The 21078-nt window shown below is 49.9% G+C and overlaps 1 protein-coding gene across 5 annotated transcripts in view; it reads right to left on the bottom strand.

Moving 5' to 3' along the window:
- The window catches only part of Fanca (FA complementation group A), a 53064-nt gene that overhangs the window by 419 nt on the left and 31567 nt on the right, over positions 1-21078 (bottom strand). Inside the window, exons 24-42 of one of the 5 annotated variants that reach the window (XM_052167199.1) lie at positions 20316-20386; positions 19989-20085; positions 19623-19810; positions 18213-18309; positions 15933-16109; positions 14727-14800; positions 11385-11513; positions 7414-7498; positions 5743-5912; positions 4952-5057; positions 4819-4878; positions 4599-4703; positions 3690-3802; positions 2624-2816; positions 1591-1653; positions 1201-1306; positions 640-712; positions 273-441; positions 81-173 (exon numbers count right to left, since the gene is read on the bottom strand). In XM_052167199.1, the coding sequence (XP_052023159.1) occupies positions 81-173; positions 273-441; positions 640-712; positions 1201-1306; positions 1591-1653; positions 2624-2816; positions 3690-3802; positions 4599-4703; positions 4819-4878; positions 4952-5057; positions 5743-5912; positions 7414-7498; positions 11385-11513; positions 14727-14800; positions 15933-16109; positions 18213-18309; positions 19623-19810; positions 19989-20085; positions 20316-20386 (2169 nt within the window). Of the gene's footprint in view, positions 1-80; positions 174-272; positions 442-639; positions 713-1200; positions 1385-1590; positions 1654-2226; positions 2385-2623; positions 2817-3689; positions 3803-4598; positions 4704-4818; positions 4879-4951; positions 5058-5742; positions 5913-7413; positions 7499-11384; positions 11514-14726; positions 14801-15932; positions 16110-18212; positions 18310-19622; positions 19811-19988; positions 20086-20315; positions 20387-21078 lie in introns of those variants that run through there. The other 4 variants (XM_052167201.1, XM_052167202.1, XM_052167203.1 and 1 more) reach the window with 4 other exon arrangements.

Raw genomic sequence — 21078 nt, 5'->3', positions numbered from 1 at the left:
CTGAAGTGTCACAGGGCTGTGGCTTCATTTTATCTAAGCTTTGAGATCGGTTCAGGGAGGACATCTCTGGGTTTTGTTACCTCTGTCATGTTGGAGAAGCACTGTTTTGGGCACTGAGGTATTAGCTGCAGCAGAAAAACACGTGCCTTTGTTATCAGTTGTACAGGGCTACCCTAGAACACAGACGGGCAGGCAAGGTTCAGGCACACTGAACTGGCACATCTCACCAGCGGCTCCCACAGAGGGTCCCCTCCACAGACTTGGGCCCTTACCTGGAGCTCAGAGTGCCCTTGGCGCCTTCCGCTTCCACTAGCCTGAGGTAACACAGTCCTGGCTTCCCCATCCACAAAGAGCTGCACCAGCCTGAGGTACATGTCAACTGCAACATGCAGGAAAGCTGCTTCCCTGACAGTGGCCCCTTCGCTGAAGTAGGAGAGGAGGCTGCAGGGAAAGGCAAGATGCTGAGGGCTGGGAAGACGCTGCGGGGTGAGTAGCAGCTAGCTCAGTAACTACACATGTGTGGAACAAACTGACAGGCAAATTTTCCCACCCAGAGAGACCTTGGGAAGACACTGCCATTCCTCTGACTGTGCCAGGCAGGTGCCATGAGCTTGGGCTTGCTGGCGCTGACTAACTTACCTGTAGAAAGCAAGTGGTAGCAGCCGGGTGTGCTGCTCTGGGGCTGAGTAGAGGAGGGGCCCCAGCCTGGCATCTGCAAAACGGAGGGTTTCCATCAGCTCTGTGGGCTCCTGAACCCAAGATGTCATGTGTCCCGGGAGGGTTCTGTGTAGCTATGGCGACCTTCAGAGGGGCTTGCAAACCGCACTGTAAGAGCTGCTGGGAAGAGGGTCCCTTTCCCCTGGGTCTCACATAGAACAGAGACTGGAGTCGACCAGGTCCCTCTCCCACTGCTTCCCCTACAGTGTGTCTGCTGAGACCATTCCAGGCCAGCAGCATCCTGGGCCTTTGAGTGCCTGGGATGGGCTCTTCTGTAGCTTTAAAAGTGAGTGTGCCCTGAATTAGTTATTACCCAGACTCAGTAAAAAGTAAATCCCATGAAGGTTTACCGCCCAGAGTTGTTATCTATGTGGAGGTTGCTTCTGAAGTGACACAGTTGCCATGGAAGCTCTTGCATTCATGCCTGTCTCATTGTGGGTAGAGCCAACCTTTCCAACTAGTCCAGGGACACGGGCTCCTCACCTGTCCCTGTCAACTCGAAGAGCGTCAGCCAGGACACCTTCCTTCTTTCCAAGCACAGGAGGACCTCAGCACAGATGTCCACAGCCTTCAGATACTCAGCAGTGTCCTGTGACCCACAGAAGAGCCCTCAGAAGAGCCGAGGAGGTGGGAGGCTGGCCTTTGTGCTTCCTTTACTTTGTAAAGTCTAAGAGTGGTGATACAAGCTGAAGAATGGCCACGCCCACCAGGTAGCTGTGCCAAGCCCAGGAGCAAGCACTCAAAAGGAAAACCAGACAAGAGGCAGCCTCAGATACCCAGAGATCTCAAGTCTGAGTGGAACTTAGTACCTGGTGCTCCTGCCCAGCCAGGGCTGCAGGGAAAAGTCTACCTCAGCTGAGCAGTCTGACTTACCTGTTGTGTCACGTAGGAAGAGAGTAGACTCATCAAGGAAAAGAACAGGAGGGCGATCAGTAGCTAGGAGGGAAACAGTTTCTACATGAAAGTCACACACTTGGTTAAGTAAGGCCCATGGCTAGAGCCTAGGGCCTCAGTGGATCTTGGGGGAGGGGGGTATGGGGGTCTCACTATGTAACCCAGGCTAGCCTCAGACTCATTTCGGCAATCTTCCTGTCTCAGCCTTCTAAGTGCTGTGATTGTTAGTGTGAACCACTAGTCCAGGCTTACTATTATTTAGGATAAATTATGGCCGATAGGGTCATTTCAAACAATTTTTGCTACATTTTATTTTGTGTACACACATGCATGTTAGAGGACAGCCTATAGAAATCAGTTCTCTCGCCACATGGCTCTGAAGCTATTAACATTCCTTCTAATATGAATTCAAAAGCAATAGAAAAATGGACGTGGAAGAATCCTGGGGCGTTTATATTATAGTCATTAAACAATTAGCTCTCCTACTGATGTGGTTCTTAGGTTGGCGTATACATTATGAGTCACCAGGGTTGCTGTATTGACTGAGGGAGCGACTTCCTTCCCAAATGCTGGTGCTCATTTCCTCTGTATCCCCAACAAACCTTGGTCCACACATCAGAGGTCATGTAAGTACTGATCAGGGAAGGCACTTTCTCCAGGGCCCAGCACTCACAGCCTGACTGTGCTTCTGCTTAGAGGTTGGAACAGTTCCTCTTTGTGCCTGTGCAGGGAGGCAGAGCTGCGGCCTGTGTGCCTGAGGTGCTCTGTGTGCCCTGCAGCATGGGTCACAGGTACAGCAATGGAAAGACGGAGGTGCGGACGCTGGTAAGTCTAGGTTGTAATGCAGGCACAAACCAGCCCAACAAAACTCTTCCAAAAGTCAAGGCATTTTACCAGTAAACACTAAGCTTATTGCTTAGCTTTAGAAATGGAGCAACAACCCCAAATCTGATGCTTGTCTTTGGAAAAGGAAAGCCAGTGGGCCAACGTCCCTGGAAGCTAGTTCTCTTACCTCTTCTCCCTCGCCGTCCAGCCTTCTCAGATGTCCAGGGAGATTTTCCCTCCTAACTTCAACAGCTGCAATGTGCAGCGCAGCAGCCGCGATCCAGGCGGGTCTGGGTGCTGGGGACCCTGAGTCGGAGGCGAAGCTGACACACAAACACCAGGGCAGACATTTGGTTGCCGTGCTCCTGGCCACCAGGTATCTGTTTAACAGAAGGGCTCTCCCTTCAAACACCAGGCAGGGCCAAGTCACGACAAATGATTGTGCGTGTCTCCACAGGGAAAACCTGATAGGTTTGGGGCCAGCCCTGTACACAAGGCACATGGTGTGTAGCATTCTGAGGGAACCGGCTTGGTCCTACCCAACTCATAATGGGAAACTAGGGCTCAGGAGCCAGGAAGGAAGAGCCACAGTACTACTGAGTTCTCAATATTCTAGCTTGTCCGTGTGGGCCTGTGACAGGGCTAGCCCAAGAGTCAGACTTTATTACTAGCATGAAATCTTAGTTTCCATAAGAGTAAAAGCTTGGCAGAAAACTAATGCCGTTCACCTTAGGAGTCAAAGAAGTAATGTGATCTCTCTGGAGAAGTGAGGTTGGTAGCACGACCTGCTTGGTTACTGAGCAGGTTTTGGAGTACTTCTGATCAGACATCATGGATTCAAAACTGGCTCCAGAAGGGAGTCCTCCAGAAAGAGCAGTGTCTTGCTGAGGCCCTGTGAGAACTCCCTGGATGCTGGAGGAACCTGGTGTTCCTCATGTGCGTAGGTCAGCCAGGACTCGCAGAAACCTGGGCTCTCCTTCAAGGCACGAGCGATGTGAGGGCCTGCTCCCTGCCCTAGCCTATCCCTGTGGGCAGCCTGTGTTAAATACATGCTAGAGCAGAATGCAGGGCCAGGGAGAGCTGGAATCAAACCTGGTGAAACTAGTCTGCAGGGACACTTGAGCAGCTCCCTTGAACAGCCAGCCAGCCAGCTCTAGCCGAGGCTCCCTTTGGACCCCAGTACTCGGAGGATGCCGTGGACACAGCCTGGCTAAGGAGCAGCTGGGCTCCTCCCTGACGCCGGTTCAGCTTACTTGCTGGCAAACTCCCGGGCCTCCTGCAGCAGCTGCAGCTCTCGAGGCAGTGTGCTCTGATGACATCTCTTCCACTGACCGCACAGCACCGGCTCCAGGCTTGGCCACCACAACTATGAGAATGAAAGATCACCAAGCAGCAGCTGAAGGACGTTGTCATGGACACCATGAGAGACGCTGCACCCCGGCCACCATCTAGACACCTTAAAAGAGCTAGCTACACACTGAAACGAAGCTGGCCATGACTTGACCTGTCCATCTCCACTCTGGTTAGAATAACAAACCAGACGGAGGCCGCGGGGGTCCTAGGAGGCCTCAACAGCTCCTGGGACCAGTCACTAGCATCTGCGGGTAGCAGTTGTGCTTTGGGATGCCGAGAAGCTGACATGGAGCCTCCAGTGAGCTTTGAGGACTTTGTAAGAGGATGCAATAGCGTGGGTGGGTGGTGACTGCACCGTGTGTGTGTGTGTGTGTGTGTGTGTGTGTGTGTGAGAGAGAGAGATTGTGCCTGCATGTGCGTTTATGTATTAAATGTGGGCACATGCTTCCCACATCCCAGATGAGAAGGTGTTCGATCCCCTGGAACTGAGAGAGGAGGGGTGAACCACTATCTGGGTCCTCTGAAGAGCATAGTTTTTCAGTGCTGAGCCAGTGCTCCAGCCCCTACCGCACATCTGTGTGAATATTAACCACCTGGGTAGGATACTGAACCTCCTGAAGTGAAGATCCCAACTCGGGTCTGTGAGATGTCTCAATAGGAAAAGAGGTTTGCTCCCAAATCTGCTGACCTAAGTCAAAAACAACTGACTCCTGAAAGTTCTTTGATTTCCATGCATGAATACATAGAGACATCAGCGTGGCGGGAGGAGAGAAATAAATGTAACTTAAACCCAACTGGGACAGACCTACCAGCGCCGAAGTCAAAATCACGGGACACTTAGTCTGGCACTCTGTCAGGATCTGGTTGGCTACCAGTGCTGGGTCTTCACTTCGGAGGCACACACTGAGGAGTCCCTGCAGCAAAACCACCCTGAGGCTCAGCGGTCTGCCCACCCAGGTGCCCATGGGAACCCAGGCCCTGATGGGCACCAGTAGGCAACTACAGAGAGTGACATGGGAGGCAAATTACCCTGAAGAAGTGGATGGTAATGTCATAGGTCAGGACACTGCCGTGGCAACAGAAGTTTCTCTGTAAAACAGTTCAAAGTCAGCACGAAACCAACAGAGAGGTAGAAAGGCCAGCCCGGCACATCTGCACATACCAGCTCAGAGTTGACCAGGTTAAAGAACTCTTCACAGTTCGGAGGGACAGGTTGTCTGGCCTGGGGTCTACCCACAAGAATAGATGGAGGCAGGCGGAGGAGAAGCCTTGGGAAGAAAGGGGTGCATCGTGGTGAAGACAGCATGGCGGGGCGGCCTTTCGATCAAGTGATGCTACTCAAAGCCACGGGCCTTCCAGTTCCCACTGACCTCCCTTGAGCTTATGTGTCCTAAATACAAAAGCTGACTGTGTCCCTAGCTCTTCATTCCTGTTTAGGCGCTGTGGGTACCCCAATGCACTTGAAATAATATAAATAAAATCTCAACAAGCAGGTAGAAGGATGTACTACCAAGGGAATGATCCTTAACTGGAAAGTTCCATTATGAGAATAGTAGCACTGCACTTTAAAAACAAAAGAAAAGAACCAAAACTTGTGTTTTTATAGTACATCCTTCCCTAGAGGGATTTTTGTTTGTTTTTTGGATTTGATTTTTTCTGAGACAGGGTTTCTCTGTGTAGCCCTGGCTGTCCTGGAACTCACTCTGTAGACCAGGCTGGCCTCGAACTCAGAAATCCGCCTGCCTCTGCCTCCCAAGTGCTGGGATTACAGGCGTGTGCCACTACCGCCTGGCCCTAGAGGGATTCTTGAATCTAAGAAGAAAGAACTAGAATTCAAAACACCTTTTACACTTGTTCCTATGAGAGCCACCAAGACACTGAAACCAGTGCAAGCTTGGATGGATTGGACATAACAGAAGCAGGCAGTTAGTGAAGAGATGCCGGCGCCGGTACCGTTTGCATAGGAGCAGCTCCTGCTGTCTCCTCAGGCTGGCAGCCGTGCTGTCTGGCCTGGACAGAGCTTGCAGCCGTCTTCTAAACACCCGAAAGAGAAAGTGGCTCTGAGGGGTGGAGCCGCCACCAGGCACAGATCCCTGATCCAGCTCCAGGTCCACAGACATCTCCTGGAAAAAAGCAGGGCCAATTTCACCTTGTCCCTGATCTGTCACCAAACACGAGTCAGGACAGGAAAGTTCTCGGCTCACTGTGGACCTTAGTTGGGGACCCTGAGAGACCCTTGAGAAGGATGGGGGTGGGGAGGGACAAGGACACAAGTTTTTCCATGTGAAAGCCATTTCTAGCCAGATAGAGTAGCTTTGGGGAGACTGAGGCAAGAGGACTGAAAATTCAGGTTAGATCCTGCTCAGGTTAGAACACTTGCCTGAGGACAGACTCTAGACTTAAGCCCCCAAAACCACAGAAACAAACAAGAAAGCAACCTTTAAACTGTAAACATAAAGGGGCATGGGAACACCCAGCGTGCCCCCCCCCCCCAGGTCTCCCAGGGCTGCACACTGTCTGCTCGGTGTAGACAGGTGTACACACATGCAGGAATGAGCTGAAGGTGGGTCCGTCCCATCTCCACCAGCATAACTCAGACAGACTTCTGTCCGTCCCTACTTAGGATCTAGGCCAGTGTCAGGCCAACATTTTGCTGTCACAGTTCCTGAGACCCTTGTACTTTGGAATATTTCTAAATGTTTTTTTTTTAAACATTATTTTTTTTAAAGAGAATAAATATGATGTTTTAAACATCAAAGAATGACCCATGTGTCCCAAATAGCTGTGAGGCGTTTCCTCAGTTCTTACCACCTGCAGGTCTAATTCCCCACATTTCCAATTCAGACCCTTGAAGACTGAAAGATATGACTATGCCTGATAAGGTGACATGTACTACTGTGGCTTGGCTCCGAGATGTCCTCTGAACGAAGGGCCAGTGTTGAGAGCTTGTCCCTAAGCACCAGCGTTCAGAATGAGAGGCTCGTGAGGGCCTGGACCCCATTGGCTGTTGGGGGCCACCCGGAATGGATGACCGGGAACTGGCAGGAATGTAAAAGGTTGGGCTGGCTACAGGATATCCTCATCAGGGGCTGGCTTTGGACAATCTGCCTTGTCCCCAGTCGCTTCTTCTGTTTGCTGGCCTCTATGTCTGGCTCACCCTCCCTTGGGGGATGCCCTGACTGCCGCCCAGGGGGCAGGTGGCCTTTGCTCCTCTAACTCAGTTCTCGCTGTGCCTCAGCCACGGTGGACATCAGGCACGGAGGCTTGGAAACAGGCTACCTAGAGATACAAACGAAGACACTGGACCACCAGGGAGACTCGGCGGCACTCTCCTGCCCATTTCGGACCCGCATGCGGCCTGAAGGCTCCATGTGCTCCTTTTCGTCTACACAGGTGAAAACCACTTCTCAGAGCCTACAACCCAGCTGAGTAAGCACCAAGGCGCAGAAGACCGCAGCAGCGGATCTGCTGTCAAGGTCTGGATATTTCAAAGCCGGGAGACAGTGGCCTCACAGCCTCGTGCGGTTCCGCTGAGCCAGTCACCCGTTATGCAGACGCGTCCTAAATGCCTTAGCAGAGGGTGGGTTTGCTGCAGCACACACGGAGCTCTGGTCTCGGACTCACCTGTAGCCTAGAAAGAATATCCTCGTTTCCTGTGCGGCCACCGAGAACCAGATCAGGGTCCTCTGAGCGGTTGTAACTCCTCGAACTGAAAATAAAGCAGAAGCCTGCTCAGTGCTGTCTTCAGTGCAGAAATTACACGCATGTGTCCTGCCAGCCTTTGCACTGATGCTATTTTTGACTGCTAGTACTCAAGAGGCAGAGACAGGAGGATGACTGGAAGTCTGATGCCAACTTGGCTGACACAGCAAGTTCCAGGCCAGCCATGCTAAACTGCAAAGGCTTATCTAAAGAAAGGGTAGGGTGTCTGAGAGACAGCTCAGTGGTTAGGAACGTGTGCTCGCAATTGCTAAGGACTAAAGGTGGATCTGAACACGCACGCTAACATGCCGGATGCCACACAAACAACCCCAAGTGGCCAACACTCTCTCCTGGTTTCTGCATTTGCATGTGCTTGAGTAGACACACACACACACTCACACACACACACACACGGACACTCACTCACACACACACATACATAGACACACACAGACAGACACACATACATACATAGACAAACAGACACAAGCACACACAGACATACATCCCAACCTACACCTTTTTTTTTTAACTTTAAAAGAGGAGAAAATGTATTAAAACCAAGTGTAATTTGTCATAGGTTAAGAATTCCCAAAACTAATTCATACACTTAACAACTTAAAGCTGAACAACGGCACCGACAAGGGACGTGACTTCACACCCAATAAGGCCTGAGTTTTCTTCTGACCTCACTCAGAAAGAAGCTACAGCATGGAACTGAGTTTGCTGCATTGACATACAAACCTCAGTTGTATTTCTATATATTATCTATGAATAATTTTTAAAAAGCCATTCTATTCATAGTCACACTGAAAAGAAAATATGGAGGAAGGAGTCTCTCTCGGGGTTCAAGGTCAGCCTAGTCTACCTATCAAGTTCTAGGCTAGACAAAGCTACACGGTGAGACCATGTCTTTAGACAAACAAAAAGAAAACACTTATTAGAGAAGTCTTATATGACAGAACCAGGGGCCTGAGATAGACTCTCCTGTGAGTGGCAGACTGACCCGTGACAAGGACATCAGGACCATCGTGGGGAGAACAGTTTACTCAACAAAGACATGCAAAAGAATAATGTGGATCCGTGCCTTACATGAAGGAGGGGAAAAGCTAAGCATAAGAGCTAAAAGTAAACACAAATGAATCAGACCTCTGCAAATTCATCATTCATTCATTCATTCATTCACTGACCATTATCAAGGGTGTGAAAAGACAGTTCAGGGAAGAAGAGAAATTCTGTCTAAGTCTGGGTGCTAAGCACCTGCGTGGGCCACGTAAACAAGTACAACTCAGTCCAACACACAGTCCAGTTGAAAAGACTGGGGTGTCCTCAGAAGGAGGTTACTTTCTAGTCTGTGAGGCCCTGGGTTTGATCTCTAGTAGCACAAAAGACAGCTGGGATGGCTGATTGGGGGTAGGGAGAGAATCCTAGTAAATATTTTTCTAAATGATCCATGGTCACAAGAAAAATCTCAAACACCAGCCATGAAACAGAACTTCATCCCCTAGAATGGCTCTGACTAAAGTCAGAAAAGAACAGCGTGGGCAATGCTGTGGGACACTGAGTCCTCTCTTCTGCAGGCAGACTATGAAATGGTAGAGCCAGTACGTGAAAACATTTTGAAAAAAAAGAAAAACCTATTATTATCCATCAATCCACTCTTATGCAGATGCCAAGAAAAAACAGTAACTCCAGGTTCTATACTCAAAAGGTCACAGCAGTGTTACAATAGCCAAACAGCAGGGACAGCCAAATGTCTACCAATGACGGATGGATTATAAAGATGGTGCATATTCTTCCATGTCAGGAGCGTCTAGGAACGGCGAGAGGCTCGCAGGTGTCTGACTGAGAGGCTTTCACCATTGACCCTAAACTATGGCCCTGTAGTCACGGCCTGAGGGACAAATCTCAGGATTTGACTCCTGCAGCCGATATGCCTTTCCTGTCCTTATAAAATTAATATAGTAATTCTTGTGCATGAGCTCACCCTACTGGGCAGATTTTATGCAGACCAATGAAGATGTACTGTTTTGTAGTGATGCTATACAAACAGATAGATGATTTCTTAATTCCGAATGATTCTATAAGAATTCCTAAAATTATACTAGTTATTATAAAGCCTTTTATAATTAGTGCCACAACTAGAGCTCTCTGGTATAAAAACTGTAATCAGAACTCTGCCAGGCTTCAGATAAGTTAATGGCTTCTGAGATAAAAAGCAGGCACTGATATACATTTATAATTTAGCAATACCTTCTTTAGGCTGTAAAACAATTAATCAAAGATCATAAAAGTGAATGAACAATTTATTGTAGGTGTAAGGACAGAAGATGTAATTCTGACTGGGTTTATCTCTACAAAACCTCATTGTTAACTGACACTAAGTTAACTTTCAATGAACATGTGGAGCTAGTGAGAGAAAATGAATGCTCACTTAGATAACTAGTTTTAACGGAAACACATGGAAACATCTCTGTTGTAAACATCTCATTCAGTTTATGATTTGAATTTGTTTAAACTTGTGGTAAACTTTTGAAATAGATAGCATGTGATCTACTCTCCTGAAAAAAGGTACAAAAAACTAGAAACGATGACATTAGGTGGCAGCAGAAGAGAACAGAATGAGGAGGATGAAGAGAGCAGGATGTAGGCTGCAGCGCAGCCTCCGCACAGTACGGCGGGCTTCTCCTGGACGGAACAGGTTTTTGTCTTAACAAGGCAGGCTTAGTCTTACTAAAGAGGACAAAGTTTTTTCCTTACAGACTTGAGTTTAATTTGTTTAGCAATAAAAGTGTAGAAGCCTTTTCTTTCTCTATGCAATAAAGGTTGAAGCTCATTTTTCATTCCGAATGAATGAGTTCTTTCTGCAGTGGTGGTTGGGCTTTGGCTCCATATCTATATGTAATATGGATGTAAGTATGTAAGTATATAAATATAAGTAGTTGGACCCAACAGGAGTGTATATAGGAATATGAATGTGTGTGCATGAATGTGTATAGGAACGTTTGTGTGTTTATGTACATTTGCTTGGGTAGAAGTTTTTCCTTCTGTGAGCCTGACTTTGTTTTCCTGGTTAAATAAAAATTTACTGCCCCAAACCTCCCTCCAGCCTGGCAAGCCAGAGGCAGAGGCAAGCCTTCTGGGTGAGAGAGGAAGAGGCCTTGCCAACAATTAGTCCCCTGCTGTGAAGCAACAGGTGTTAATTGGCCCAGAAGCCTGCAGCTTCTGAGGCAGAGTAACTTAAAGACAGTAAGTAAATGCTATCAGAGAAAGCAACCCTGGTTTCTTCCAAAACCAAGTCTTGCCCCTACCAATGCTCTTCCCCCTCAGCTCCCTTCAAGAGAGGACCCAGCGGGCTCAGCTCGCAGCAGTTCCACAGCATCATTTATCCATACAGGAATGGAATACTATTGCGCAACAGACCCTGGAAATATCTGCACACTGGCATAAGCCAGGAACACAAGACTACAAGCGGTTCAGTCTCTATGAAATGTCCAGAGCAGCAGCTCTGCCACCCGAGGTGAACTGCTAAGGCCTGGGGGTTCTGAGCAGCGGTCACAGGCATGGCCTCACACTCCAGAGCTGCTTAAGAGCTTAAGGGGAACAGGAGACTGACCAGTTATAATTTGCTGTGCCGCCATTACGACTATCACCCAACCCTCCGGAGGCTGAGGCAGGAGGATTGAGTTCTAGATGAGTCAGCTGCAGAGTGAGACCCTGAACTTCCTACAATGTGGTTGCGCCACCATGAACGAACACCACAGCCATGAAGAAGCCTCGTTGTGGGCTCCGATGACGTGCGGACTGAGGAAGTCCACACAGAAGATCACACTGTGAGCCTGTGAGTTGTGCTGTCACTAGCAGGGAGCAGGTTTGGGTCCTGTGTGGCTGACCTTTGGTGGAAATTCATGAGCTCGCTGACAAGGACTGTGCACGCCGCTTCCAGGTCTCCACCACAGCCTCCTGAAGCCGACGGCGCTGGAAAGTAGTGCTCATAGATGGCCCACTGGTGGAAGTCACGCCTGCAATAATGGAAGGCCTAGGTCAGCCCTGAGCAGCACTGTATAACCATCCTGAAGGGGTCTCCCTCAGAGGAGCACAGGGCCAGTGACTGGGCAGTGGGAGCTAGCCCCAGCAGCTGGACAAATCACAGGAGAGTGAGACTGCAAGGCAGGGGACCAGAGCTGAGGAAAAGCCCTCTCTCAGGGACAATTCTGTGACCAGAGCCTAGGCAGAGTGCTAACCCTGCAGGGTGACCGCTGACTACATCTATGAACCCAGTAGATGCAGCAGGTAACTGTGCTGGTGCAGGCTGAGAAACCCGACTGTGCATCCCTGGAGAGTGGCCAAGACAGGGGTCGTACCTACGCACAGGGGGAGGGCCTCAAGGACATGGTGACTGTTCTAAGTGGAGACAACCGAGCACAAGGGAGAGAACTCACACCACGAAGAGCAGGCGAGGCTCATGGAGGGGCCACCAATTGGTCCATGTGGGCTGGGATCTCAAGTATCAGGAGTGTGATTGAAGTGGAGGACAGATAGGAGTGGGACTTATCTGTGGGGTGTTTCCCTAGCTTGGAAAGAGCCTTCATGTCCAGCAGAAAGAGGGGTGCGCAGGGGATCCCTAAAACCCATCTAAATACTCAAGATAACAGTGATCCAAGGGGTTAAAATGTAAGCCTGGGGAGCCTGGGGAGACGGCGCAGCTGTTAAGAGCTCTGGCTACTTTGGCAAAAGACCCAGGTTTATATCCATACATATAAAATAAACATAATTTTTAAAGTGAAGTTATCCTGTAATCCCAAAGCTCTGGGAGGCAGAGGCTGGTAGATTTCTGAGTTCGAGGCCAGCCTGGTCTACAGAGTGAGTTCCAGGACATCCAGGGCTACACAGAAAAACCCTGTCTCGAAAAAACCAAATCCAAAAAACCAAAAGTGAAGTTATAATGAGGCCTTTAACAACAACCAGTCATGATGTACTCATGACTGGTTCTCATCTCAAGGAACTCCTAGGAGCCTGCCCTCCCATACGCCCGCCCCTATTACCTCAAAGCGGACAGCCCGAGTGGTCACCTGTCCTTATAGGGCCTATCTTGTAGCCTCTGACCACTCATTGTGTCTACTGTGGTTTTACCAAAGTGTACAGAATACACACACACACACACAAATTCAAATATATATGTGTGTGCATGTATGTGTTTTGTGTGTGTGTGTATACGCATACATATACACTCTCTCTCAATATGGGCTCTGGTGGGTTTAGGGTCCTGCATAGACCTCATTTGTCTTTATCTGTGCGATGGTACAATATATATGTGCAGGCATGTCTCTGTCACGCTGTAACCCAGTGTCTGGGGAACGCCGTCACGTGGGTTTTTGGTTTTTCAATAAAGAAGTGAATGGCTGAGTGTATGTGCACGCTCTCCACAGCTAACCTGAACATCTTGGGTGTGCACACGCTCTCCACAGCTAACCTGAACATCGCGGGTGTGCACACGCTCTCCACAGCTAACCTGAACATCTTGGGTGTGCGCACACTCTCCACAGCTAACCTGAACATCTTGGGTGTGCGCACACTCTCCACAGCTAACCTGAACATTGAGGGTGTGCGCACACTCTCCACAGCTAACCTGAACATCTTGGGTGTGCGCACGCTCTCCACAGCTAACCTGAACATCTTGGGTGTGCGCACACTCTCCACAGCTAACCTGAACATTGAGGGTATGTGCACGCTCTCCACAGCTAACCTGAACATCTTGGGTGTGCGCACACTCTCCACAGCTAACCTGAACATTGAGGGTGTGTGCACGCTCTCCACAGCTAACCTGAACATCTTGGGTGTGCACACGCTCTCCACAGCTAACCTGAACATCTTGGGTGTGCGCACGCTCTCCAGGGCTAACCTGAACATCTTGGGTGTGTGCACGCTCTCCACAGCTAACCTGAACATTGAGGGTGTGTGCACGCTCTCCACAGCTAACCTGAACATTGAGGGTGTGCACACACTCTCCACAGCTAACCTGAACATCTTGGGTGTGCACACACTCTCCACAGCTAACCTGAACATTGAGGGTGTGCGCACACTCTCCACAGCTAACCTGAACATTGAGGGTGTGTGCACGCTCTCCACAGCTAACCTGAACATCTTGGGTGTGCACACACTCTCCACAGCTAACCTGAACATCTTGGGTGTGCGCACACTCTCCACAGCTAACCTGAACATCGCGGGTGTGCGCACGCTCTCCACAGCTAACATGAACATCTTGGGTGTGCGCACGCTCTCCACAGCTAACCTGAACATCGCGGGTGTGCGCACGCTCTCCACAGCTAACCTGAACATCTTGGGTGTGCGCACGCTCTCCACAGCTAACCTGAACATCGCGGGTGTGCACACACTCTCCACAGCTAACCTGAACATCGCGGGTGTGCACACATGCTCTCCACAGCTAACCTGAACATCGCGGGTGTGCGCACGCTCTCCACAGCTAACCTGAACATCGCGGGTGTGCACACATGCTCTCCACAGCTAACCTGAACATCGCGGGTGTGCGCACGCTCTCCACAGCTAACCTGAACATCTTGGGTGTGCACACGCTCTCCACAGCTAACCTGAACATCTTGGGTGTGCGCACGCTCTCCACAGCTAACCTGAACATCGCGGGTGTGTGCACACGCTCTCCACAGCTAACCTGAACATCGCGGGTGTGCGCACGCTCTCCACAGCTAACATGAACATCTTGGGTGTGCGCACGCTCTCCACAGCTAACCTGAACATCGCGGGTGTGCACACGCTCTCCACAGCTAACATGAACATCTTGGGTGTGTGCACATGCTCTCCACAGCTAACATGAACATCGCGGGTGTGCGCACGCTCTCCACAGCTAACATGAACATCGCGGGTGTGCGCACGCTCTCCACAGCTAACCTGAACATCGCGGGTGTGTGCACGCTCTCCACAGCTAACATGAACATCTTGGGTGTGCGCACGCTCTCCACAGCTAACCTGAACATCGCGGGTGTGCGCACGCTCCCCACAGCTAACCTGAACATCGCGGGTGTGTGCACGCTCTCCACAGCTAACCTGAACATCGCGGGTGTGCGCACACTCTCCACAGCTAACCTGAACATTGAGGGTGTGTGCACATGCTCTCCACAGCTAACATGAACATCGCGCTCAGGATGGCTGCAGGGACAGACTGTGGTGATGCTTTCATGCCAGCGCCCTTGATCTCTTACCTTTCTGTGTCTGAGAGAACATCAGCGTCAGGTTGAATTTCCAGTTCCAGCTGTACCCAGTCTCTGTAAGATAACTGAGCCACAGAAACATTCAGGGCAGGGAAGAAACACAGAAGCCACACTGCTGGTAAGCATTAAGGTCACTTTACCTTAAAAACAAAAACCTGAGATGGGTGTGGTGGCACACACCATTGATCCCAGCACTGGGGAGCAGAGGCAGGCAGATCTCTGTGTGAGGCTAGCCTGGTCTACAGAGCAAGCTCCAGGACAGCCAGGGATACACAGAGAAACCCTGTCTTGAAAAGCCTCCCACCCCCCCCCAAAAAAAACCCAAACCCCAAAACTCAAAAAACAAAAGAAAACAAAAAACCAAAAACCCACCAGCACCAGCAGAAATCCCCAAAACCAAACCAAACCAAACCAAACCAAACCAAACCAAACCAACAAAACCCTCTGCGCTCCATGTAACGAGTTGGAAACTGGTGCATTACTTCATCATGGAGAGATCTGAACCTGACATTTAAACTGCTGAAAGCAGCACAGTGTGCTTGACAGTCCTTACTCTGCACCCAAGGCTGGCCTCAAACTTGTGGCAATCCGGTGTCGGTCTCCAAGCGCTGGGATCACAAGCATGCCTGCCGCACTGGCCTTCTAACTGGTATGCTATTTACTTTTAATCCATTAGCCTGTTCCTAGTTAAGTTTATTATTTGATAAGAAATTATTTTATAGGCCATGAGTTAGGGGGAATAAATCTTGGTGTAAACGGGCCATGGCGGTACAGTGTTTAATCCCAGCACTCTAGGAAGAGGCAGAGGGATCTGTGTGAGTTTGAGGCCAACCTGGTCTACATAGGGAGGCTAGCCAGGGCTAGTGAGACCCTGCCCGAAACCAACCGACCAGCCAAGCAACCAACCAAAAACCATAACCATGATGCAATACTCTGCTTCAAATATTCATAGCATCTAATTTTTTTCTTATAAAAATTCTTAAAGCAATCTCACACACCAGTCTACCCTAATCTCAAAATCTCACTTTCCATAAAACAACAACAACAACAACAACAACAACAACAACAACAAATTATAGAACAACCCTCCATGAATTTCTACTTGGACAAAGGCCAAGGCAAATAGCAACACAAACATAGGGACAGACACACAGACACACACACACATGCACGCACAGGGAAGACAGGGAAACCTACATAAAATTCCTTCTCCTTCAAGAGCTCTTGGAAGCTGCTCTGTCTCCACAGCACAAGCGCAGCATTCTGCCAGTCTGCGGAGGGAAGGTACAGAGGTCCCCATGGGACGCAAGCGGTGTGCTCCGGAGCACGAGGCGCTCTGGCCTCTGGGAACAATCTTAACACAACAAACTGAAACTGAGACAGACAGGGAGAGGTTCACAGTCAGTACGAAATGTTCACAGGGGCATACCCAGGGACCATGCCCACCGGGACAGCTTACCTGCCACCCTCATGTGGGCCCACTGCAGCCCTGACATCACAGTCCTATACCTGTTCTGCAGCCCCCCCCGCCCCCCATGCCCCCGCCCACCTTGGTGATCTAGCCAGGCAGCAATGGGAGCATGCAGACAGCACCAGAAATGTCTCCTCAGTGACACGTTACTAGCATTTCTTGCTTATGAGGGAAACAGAGAAGACTCTCTGCCCCTATTTAACAAGAGCTTGACTATTGAAGTCCCAACCCTTTGCACAGGGCCATGCTGGGTCTTCAATCTGCACCTAGGCCCTAGGACCAGGTCTCTCAAAGGGTGGATGTAGCCTGGATTCCCAGGATGCTTCGGGTATGATTTCATTTATCTGGGCAGGGATCTTAAGTACAGAGACTCTTCAAAAGCCTGCCTGTCAAGTCTTTATATTATTTTATTATTTGGAGACAGGGTCACATATAGCCCAGGCTAGCCTCAACATTGCTACATGGCCAAGAGTGACTGAGTTTTTGATCAAGACCTTTTGATCTTTAGCTCCTCAGTGTTGAGGATACAAGGTATGCCACATCTGGCTTATCTGGTGCTGTGGATCAAATTCAGGGCTTTTTATTAGGCAAGCACTTGACTGAAACACACTATCAGCTCTGTTGTTTAATATTCTCATTTTTAATATGTGTGTGTGACTGTGTGTGCGCGTGCCTACGTGTGTGTGAGTGTGTGTAAGAAAAGGCATGTGTGGAGGTCAGAGGTTAGCTTATAGGAGCTGGTTCTCTCCTTCCAACACACGGGCTTCCAGGATTGTAGCCAGTCCCCAGATTTAGCAGCTTGCGTCCTTACCCACTGAGCCATTCTGCTAGGTCCACCTACTTTTTGGGTCTTTCTTTCCTTTTCCTTTTCCCTTTTCATTCATTCATTCATTCATTCATTCATTCATTCATTCATTCATTCAGATCAAATTTCTCTATTCAATCTAGCATGGCCCGATGCTCTGGAACTGGAGAGATGGCTTCATGGTTAAGGTTTCTTGTTGCTGTATTTTTTCTTTTCTTCTCTTCTTCCTTCCTTTCTTTCCTTTTTTCTCTCTTTCTCTCTCTCTCTCTCTCTCTCTCTCTTTCTTTCTTTCTTTCTTTCTTTCTTTCTTTCTTTCTTTCTTTCTCTCTTTTTTTTTTATTTTGAGACATGGTTTGTCTGTGTAACTCTGGCTGTCCTGGAACTCACTCTTTAGACCAGCCTGGCCTCGAACTCAAGAGATCTGCCTGCCTCTGCCTCCCAAGTGCTGGGATTAAAGGTGTGCGCCTCCTCTGTCAGCTATTGCTGAGAACCAGAGTACAGTTCCTAGCGCCCATGTTGGGTGGCTCACAACTGCCTGTAACTGCAGCTCAAGAATTTCCGATGCCGTCTTCTGGCCTCGGCAGGCATCTGTACTCCCCGTCCTCACATGTAATTAAAAGTCAATCTTGACAACAGTGAATGAACAAAAGCCCCCAAACTTTCACAAATCTCCTTGCTTCCACATCTGTGTCATCTCTGATGCAAAGCTTACAGTCAGAATCCAGGTCATACCCAAGAGGTGCTCAGCAAAGTTCAGGAAAAGGGCGTCTGGGCTAATAGTGGTGCGGGCACTTGCTTGATACACGTGAGTTATCCTAGTATTGAAAAACAAAACCCAAACAACCAGCCAAACAGACAGACAGACAGTCAAGCCTCCCCAAGCAAAACCATACAGGGATGACTGTGGCTTAAGGTTAAAACTTTTTTTTTTAATGAATTCTTACCTTTTAACTTACTTGTGCTATAAACATCAGTCTCTATGCAAAGGAGGAGCATAGAGCAGACAACTGTGACCTTAGCCTCAATTTGAACTCACAAGGAGACGCGACAGCAGTATTCAGCATGAAATCCTCCCCAAGCAGACGGCCAGGCATGCCATGCACACACGTGCTGAGGTAAATACACACGTGCTGAGCTAAACACAAGCAAGCCACGGAAGCCAGAGACGGCCACATCACGAGCAGGAATCTGAAAGGCACACCTTTTTGATCAGACCTGGAGACAAACAGCCGTGCAGGGAGGCAGGGCGCTGCGCAGGGAACTTGCATAAACAGTAAGAAATGGCTGCTGTGCAGAATCTGTAGGGAAGGGAAAGGAAACTGAGTTCAATGAACCAACCTCAGTGTGGGCATCCTACACGACAGGGCCTGAGATCACTCCATGATCTGAGGGATGGTGGACCACCTTGCTTCCAGGCTCAGTGCCTCCTGAGAGGGAGAGGCTGCCTCCAAGAACTCACATCTGGGCGGGAGGGATGGTCCAGTGGTTAAGAGCACTGACCGCTCTTCCAGAGGTCCTGAGTTCAAATCCCAGAAACCATATAGTGGCTCATAACCATCTGTAAAGGGATCAGATGCCCTCTTCTGGAGTGTCTGAAGACAGCTACAGTGTACTTTCATATATAAAATAAATAAATAAATCTTGGGGAAAAAAAAAGAATTTAAAGAACTCACATCCACACTGAAGGCAGTCACACAACACACACACTGCTTGTGTGAGCAAAGGCACGCTTCCTTGGTGTGTGTGAAGGGCCACTCCAAGTCTCAGGAGGAGCGACATGCACCCTGACTGGCCTTGGTCGTTCACTGAAAGGCACGGCCAGGAAGGAGCTGCTCAGGTGAGCACCGCTTGTGGGATTTTGTTTTGTTTTCCTGTGTAAGTCTGAAGAGTTACAGAGAAAGCACGTTCCATGTCTTAAGAGAAAACAGCATCTGCTCCAGTACAGCGGGACAGCCTGGTCCCTAGCAGACACAACCAGTTACAACGCTGTGTGCAGGAGGAAACGATGACACAGACCAAAGCTAGAACTCGGGGACTACAACGATGGAAGCAGCGAGAAGGAGAGGGAGACTGAGGCAAGAATGGTGCTGAGCCGGCATCTCCACCCATGCCTGGGCAGCCTCATGCCCATGCCAAGGAGACCATGAGTGTCAGGGCGGAGTGAGGCTAACCCATACCAAGCAACCAGAGACAATGGCCTCGTACTCAAGAGATCCGCCTGCCTCTGCCTCCCAAGTGCCTGGATTACAGGCGTGCGCCACCACGCCCGCCTCCATTGCCTCTTCTTACGCGCCCCTCCTAAGCAGCAACCTTAGCAGAATTTCACGTCCTGCTCTTTCCTCTTGTTGGACCTTGGGAGCCCTTGTGTCAGCAGAAAGTGACCTGTTCTTCCCTCTTTAGATGGGAGTCAGACTTTCTTCTACTGGAGTTGGGAACAGATGTGAGCTACCATGTGGGGCTGCAATAAAACCCAGGTCCTCTGGAAGAACAGCCAGTGTCCCTAACCACTGAGCCACCCATCCAGCCTGTGACCTCTCATAATTTACTTGCTGAGTATCTGTCACTTTTTAAGAGGGGAAGATGACTGCTGGGAGACTTGGGGATGGCTTACTTCATGCAGAAGAGCAGAGAGTCCCTCGTGCAGCAGGTCAGGAGGCTGCTTAAGAAGTCGGGGACACCAAGGCTGCCAGCAGGAGCAAGAACACCTGGATCCACCTCTGGAAGCATGGAGCTGCACTCACCCAGGTGGACCGCAAGAGCAGCCACGCCCAGTATGTGAGGGGCGCTCAGGCTTGGGCCCTGAAATAAGGACAAAGTTACCCACAGGCTGTCCCCTAGCTAGATGGCGCCAAACCACAGAAGAGCAGCAGGCAGCAGCATAGGCTCTGCGCAGCCTTGGGAAGTGACACGAAGGACTCAGGACGTGGGAAATGACTCGCAGGATGCGGGAAATGACCCGCAGGACTGGGGCACTGACCTGGTGACTGAGCAGCTGCCAGAGCCGTGTGAGCATCGCAGGGAGAAGCATGTGTCCACAGAGGGTCCTCACAAAAAGGACGGCCCAGGGGCTCTGCCTGCAGATGTGGAGACACATCAGGGGCAGGTTAGAGCCCTGGACACTGCCTCCACAACTGGTCTGGGCCTGTGAAGGGCCAGGGCTCCACCCAACAGTGGTCTTTACAGAACACAGAACATCGATCGTCAATGGCAGCCCTATCTGACAAGCTCAGCCTCCTCATCCATCTTGGGAACGGAGCTCACCCTGTGGTCCCAGTACCTCAGGACAGATGCAAATCCCCCTTACCTCTCTGGGGGCACAAAGCTAGAGGCCGCCATTAGGTTCTGACAGAAGGCTGTGAGCAGGAGATCCACAACCTGGAGGAGACACATCATGGTGAGGCTTCACCTCTGAGAGCGACAGGAAGCAGGCAGCAGCAAAGGCCGCACATGATTTTTATTTATTTTGTGTTGTGAATAGGTAGTGTGCATGCGTGTGTGTGCGCGTGTGTGCAGAGGCAAGAGCTGTCAGGAGCCAGTTCACTGCTACCACCTCATGGGAAACGGAGATCAAGTTCAGGCTGCCGACTTGCCTTTAGAAAGGAAGTTACAATGCAAGTTGGGACCAAATCATGGGACTGGACCCGTATACTGTGTAACCACACAAGCTAGAGAAGATGCCTCGTGGAAGAGAGGAGAACACTGACTGGACAGGACAGAAGAGTAAGCATTACAGGTTCTGATGCTATAACAGTTTTTGTCACACAGGCTACTTTAAAATGCAACAAGGTGGTGGATCACACCTATAATCCCAGGACACCTGTACTCCCAGCACACCAGTAACACCAGCACGCCTGTAATTCTAACACGCCTGTAACCCCAGCCCGCCTATACTCCCAGTATACACCAGTAACCCCAGCCCAGAGTACCATAACCCCACACTTGGAATGTAGAGATACAAAGCCTGAGCTACAAAGTGGAATTAAGATGACTTCAGCCACAAGCAGACCGATGGGGCTGACAACAGCGGCACTGTCAGTGCCCGTGTGCTCAACACCGCACCACACACC

The sequence above is a fragment of the Apodemus sylvaticus genome, chromosome 21, assembly GCF_947179515.1.
Source record: "Apodemus sylvaticus chromosome 21, mApoSyl1.1, whole genome shotgun sequence".
Taxonomy (NCBI): Eukaryota; Metazoa; Chordata; class Mammalia; order Rodentia; family Muridae; genus Apodemus; species Apodemus sylvaticus.
The sequence above is the reverse complement of the archived record's forward strand: the minus strand, read 5'-3'. Positions and strand labels throughout refer to the sequence as shown.